The sequence below is a fragment of the Palaemon carinicauda genome, chromosome 31 (assembly GCF_036898095.1).
Source record: "Palaemon carinicauda isolate YSFRI2023 chromosome 31, ASM3689809v2, whole genome shotgun sequence".
NCBI lineage: Eukaryota > Metazoa > Arthropoda > Malacostraca > Decapoda > Palaemonidae > Palaemon > Palaemon carinicauda.
The window spans coordinates 58,946,075-58,951,639 of record NC_090755.1 but is presented as its reverse complement, the minus strand read 5'-3'; the positions used below and the strand labels follow the sequence as shown (position 1 = coordinate 58,951,639).

The 5,565-nt window shown below is 34.3% G+C and overlaps 1 protein-coding gene across 1 annotated transcript in view; it reads left to right on the top strand.

Annotated features, from left to right (window-relative positions):
• The window catches only part of LOC137624761 (uncharacterized), a 242,064-nt gene extending 238,317 nt beyond the window's left edge, over nucleotides 1-3,747 (top strand). The window contains exons 6-7 of the mRNA XM_068355713.1: nucleotides 794-915; nucleotides 2,733-3,747. Of these exons, the coding sequence (XP_068211814.1) occupies nucleotides 794-915; nucleotides 2,733-3,593 (983 nt within the window). The 3' untranslated portion in view covers nucleotides 3,594-3,747. The remainder of the gene's footprint in view (nucleotides 1-793; nucleotides 916-2,732) is intronic.
• The last annotated feature ends 1,818 nt before the right edge of the window (nucleotides 3,748-5,565 follow it).

The following is a 5,565-nucleotide window of genomic DNA, read 5'->3' as shown; positions in this document are numbered from 1 at the left end:
GGTTGAAGCTTAGAAAGTAATAATAATAATAATAATAATAATAATAATAATAATAATAATAATAATAATAATAATAAAAGACAAGATTAACTTGCGTTTTTACCGATAAACCAAAATATAATGTACCGAAAGTCAGACAGTTTCTCCTCCCCTAAAAGAGAGATAAAAACAACAAATCTGTCTTCTTGTCTGATGATTGACAAGCCCAGATAACCTTCGCTTTTGTCGCAGAGGATGATCCCTTAATGAGACCCCCCCCCCCACCCCATCAGAGATGAAGACACTTCCCGTGGGACGTTGTTTCTTGCGTGTAAGATTAAAATTTTCTTGTCCTTTTTATCCATACAACTCTGCATTATTCTTTCCAGGAATAGTTCATGCATACAACACTTGCTGATGATGATGATAATAATAATAATAATAATAATAATAATAATAATAATAATAATAATAATAATAATTCGAATCATCATCATCATCATCATAATAATAATAATAATAATAATAATAATAATAATAATAATAATAATAATAATAATAATAATAATAATGACAATTCCTATTATCAATTTATTAATAATAGGAATGTATTAATACTGCCAACATCATCATCATTATTATAATAATAATAGTCACAGTAGTGATAATAATAATACTATTGTTAGCATTAATATTGTCAATATAGCTGAAAAAAATCCTCTATATTCTTTATTGCATTTGTAAGTAAAATCTTTAAAAATCCAACGGTCTTTACCATAATTATTACTATTACTAATTTCCATATTCTTCGTAGGTTTCATGTCGCCCCAGGAAGAACCACGAGCCATTGAAGAAACGAGTTCCATGGAGGCCGTAGTGAGAGATTATACGACGGGGGACACCGCCCCCACCTGCGTAGAGAATCCAGTCGCACTGGTCAGTGTCAAATGCAAGGAAGACGAAACGGACGCATAGATTCCAGGCAGTGTTGCCAGCATGGGGGATTTCCAGGATAGCTTCTTCCAGGGGGAGAGTTCGAACATCTTTCGCTTTGGTCAATGGAATTTTATGTGACTTTCCTTTATCTCTCTTCAATCTGTCTGCAATTTGTCAATAACTGGGAATCTTCCTACTTTTCAAATTTACTATTCCAAGAAGTTCGCCATTGTTTCTTCTGTACTTGAAGGATACGGTGACTTAAAGGAGCCCATTTCAGATTGGTGACTTGGTCTATCAAACTCTTCTGGGCTTTGGCAAAATAGTCTTCCGTGGAAATTGAGGAATCATATACCTTAACAAGTGACATATGGAGAATGTGAAAATTATCCGAAAGGCAACACCCAATTTAAGTGCATCAGCATGTGAATTGAGTTGTAAATTAAGCGTTTTATCATGAACAACTATCTGTTTTATGTTTGTATTGTTAGATGATGTATCGTGCATACATTTGTGTTCGAATGCCATGTAAGTATATAGTATTATTAAGTAGTCTTTCAAGCATAATCATGATTTTTATTTTTGTTTCTAAAAATGTTGGTACATTATGGACTCTCTCTCTCTCTCTCTCTCTCTCTCTCTCTCTCTCTCTCTCTCTCTCTCTCTCTCTCTCTCTCTCTCCTTTTCCAAGTAACACGGAGTAGTCTGTTTAGATGTCACTGTATATCATCGTGCCGGTTTTCCAAAAACATTTCGTGTATCTTGACTCTCCTAAAAGGCACATTTTGGACACTAATATCCAGTCATCTCACAATACTAAGAGTCCTATTCATAAGGGTTTTCTTTCCTTTTAGGTTGTTGAACTATTTCTGTATATTTGGCTTAACGTCTTGCTTCTGTCTCTACGAGATGTAAATGTTTTTGGATTTTGTCCTACACATGCTTTGTCTTGATTTACTGTTAAATGAACGCAAATATGTTGAGTAAACAATATAGTCAAACGGTTTCTTTCTTTAACGACCCTTTTAGAGTGGAGAATGGATGAAATTAACATTTATTAATACAAATTGGTAATTTAAAAATAAAATCTTACATATTATTGCTTATAAATATTGGTATTTCATGAATAGGATCTTCCTTTCAATGACATATGGTGTTTTTAAATTAGCATATGATATATTACATATCTTTAAAACTTGACTTATGCATTAACCTTTGTACTGATAGTTCTCGAAAAAGGAATGTTTTTATGTTTCTTCCAAAGATAATCCCATAAGATTAAGGCATAAAAAGTGGAAGGTGGCTGATTAAAAGCATCTGATGATGCAACTCATATCACCTGCTAATATTGTATCGCACTTTAATAAATCTTTCCCGGTTCTACTTTTCCCTTTACTCATCACCTGTCAATCTATTCTGACACTCATTTGTAGCCTACTTTTAACCCACTTATTTTTCTGTAATGGGATTTAGAAGTGGTTCTTTTTTACCCTATTAATCATTCCTTTCCATTAGTAAAAAGAAAATGAACAAGTTATTTCTCTTGCCATATCATTGAAGTTAATTCTGGAAGAATTTAAAGAAAGATATATTACCAGTAAATGATTTATTACTGTCCTTAAACGGTTATGTGGTTTGGTGTCCGTATCTATAGTTACGTTTGTCATTCGTCTGTTTTCTTCCAGCTGACTTTGATATACTATGATCATGTTTGATTATCTGTCCTTTTCAAAATCCACAGATAACTAATCAAAATCTAAGTTTTAAGTATTTTCACGTAATTATCCTTTCTTTATTATAAACCTGATATACTTTAGTTTCAGACAAGCTTCATGACTGGACTAGAGACTGCATCAGGGAACTTGTATGACCTTAGGGACGACCACATGACTGACCTCGAGGTGGAAGACCTCTGTCGACCTCCCGCTGTCGAAGCGCAAATCGGTGACTTCGACATTGACTTGCCGGAACTAGGAGCCACTGACATTTGCCAACTTTCTGTACACGACCTTCCTGTCCTTGATATACCCAATGCATTCCTACCCGAATTATCCGACAGCCTATGTTTCGACCCCCTGGGCCACGTAATTGACCTAGGGCACGATGACCACATGCTAGAATCAGGTCATCCAGTCGAGACCTTTAACCCGTTACCCCACATCATAGGTCAATCACCAGACTCCGACCCCCTTACTATGGACCCTTGTCCCCCCTTTGACCTACCGCCATCCCCCTTCGCAGACGAATACCCATTACCTCCGGACATTTACCATTCGCCCAATTCTTCCATTATCGTCCTGGATCCACTTGCGCTCCACCACCAAAGCCTGCTGCTTCTCCCTGCCCCAGTCCTTGAGGATGAGTTCATGGTGGGTTCTTGCCCTCCACCTATGTCTCTCCAGCATGTCCCGCAGGCCTTCTTCGAGGACCAGTTACCCCAAGGCATCATACTCGACCAGGAGGATGACGACGTCTTTGAGAGCAGCAGCGATGGAGAGGGAGACCTTCCGGGGGGCATCAAGTTCCAAGAAGGCGAAGAAGAAGAGGAAGAGAGTGTTTTCGATCGCCACTTGAATGAAGAAGACAGAGAAAAGGCAATTAGCAGGCGCCCGTCCCTGGATCAGAACTGGAAACTGGGAGACGGAGAGGGACAAATATTCCCGGCATTTTCGCAATGACTCTAGTTATAAGTCGCACGTCATTTCAACCACTTCTATTTATAGGCATGATCATTGAACGATTCGTATTTTGTTACAATGCAATTGAAGTAAACCCATTCTTATACTCATATTATTTATGTGTAGATAATGATTGTATCATTTACAGAGCTTTAGCACATAACTTGAATGATCTTTATAGTATTTACTTGCAGTATCTGTCTTAATACACAATCTTAATGATTTTATATTGTATACTTTTTAAATCTTTTAATTTTTCATATTTGCCTCCACAATACTATGTTTAACTTTTCGTCCGTACTTTTTACATTTCTCTAATTTAAGCTTATTTAAGACAAAATATTAATGATTTCATATTTGATATTTTTCACATTTTTAATCTTTAATATTTACATGCACAATACTATGTTTAGCTTTACGTCTATACTTTTTACAGTTTTCTTAATTTAAGCTTCTTCATAGACGTTTTTTTTTATATTTTCTAATATCTTTTATATTCACTTGCACAATACTATGTTCAATTTTGCGTCTATACTTTTTACATTTCTCTCAATTTAAGCTTATTCATGGCCTGTTTTCAAATTCTTAATCAATACGCATATTTTCCAAAACATGACAGTAACTTGTACATTGGAAAGACAGAATAATATGCCTAGGCATAGTGGTATAAATGCTGCCATCATAAACTTCACAAACTACTCATCATCGTCTTTGAAAAAGAAATAAATACTCATCAGTTATAATGAAGAAAAATAATCTTGGAAAATTACTGAACAAATAATTTCCTTCGGTTTAAGGAATATTAATAATCTTTAGCATATTCATTAAGATTTCTTGTTAGTAACTGCATATACAGTGATACGTTTGATCATTCACATTCTTCTTGGAATAAAAATTTTCACATTCTTGAGAACAAATATCCAACTTTTCTTCAATTTACTAAAACATTCTTAATGTTTCCTATAAAACTCTTAGAAACAATTGAACATTTATTTAATACGAATGTACATATCCAGTAAAAAAGGACGCATAAATATGTAGATCGATTATGCACACACACAAGCAACCCCTCTCACCAGGGTACAGCTACCCCCTCTCCCCCTACATGAGGGACGGGGGAGCTGAGCGTAACTGGATATATATATATATATATATATATATATATATATATATATATATATATATATATATATATATATATGTGTGTGTGTGTGTGTGTATGTATGTATGTATGTGTGTGTTGTGTGTATATATATATACATATATATATATATATATATATATATATATATATATATATATATATATATTTTGTGTGTGCACTTATATATATATATATATATATATATATAAATATATATATATATATATATATATATATATATATATATATATATATATATATATATATATACATATAATATTCGTATATTTATTATACAAAGCAGATCACAAAAAAAGATATTCATTGTCTTCCTGAATCCCCTCGAAGCTCATAAAAGCGTATTCACCATCAGAACCTTCGTAATATTTAAATAATGTATTATTTCATGAATAGATTGCATTCATGAATGTGGCACCTATGACCAGGCACTGATGCCTGGGAGGCACGAGTGGCAAGCGTAACCAGCAAAAAACTCCGTACCTACGCAATAAAAGAAACCTTAAGAGGCTGGACACTAATTTGAAAAACGCGAGATGGAAGCTATAGTAGATGGTCCAAAATTGAGTGCAGCGAAGTATTTTCCTTGACTACGCTTGATATCCAATGATCGCCATCAGCGAATTATCAATCTGAAGGTTAATAGGCTGCTCATGGATGGCAGAAGCAAGGGACAGTAAAATTGCCCTATCAAGCAGGACAATGCCCAAGGGCTCCAACAGGGAAAAATAGCCCCAGTGAGGAAAGGAAATTAGGAAATTAACAAACGATATGAGAAATAATGAAAAATTGAAATAAAATATTTCAAAA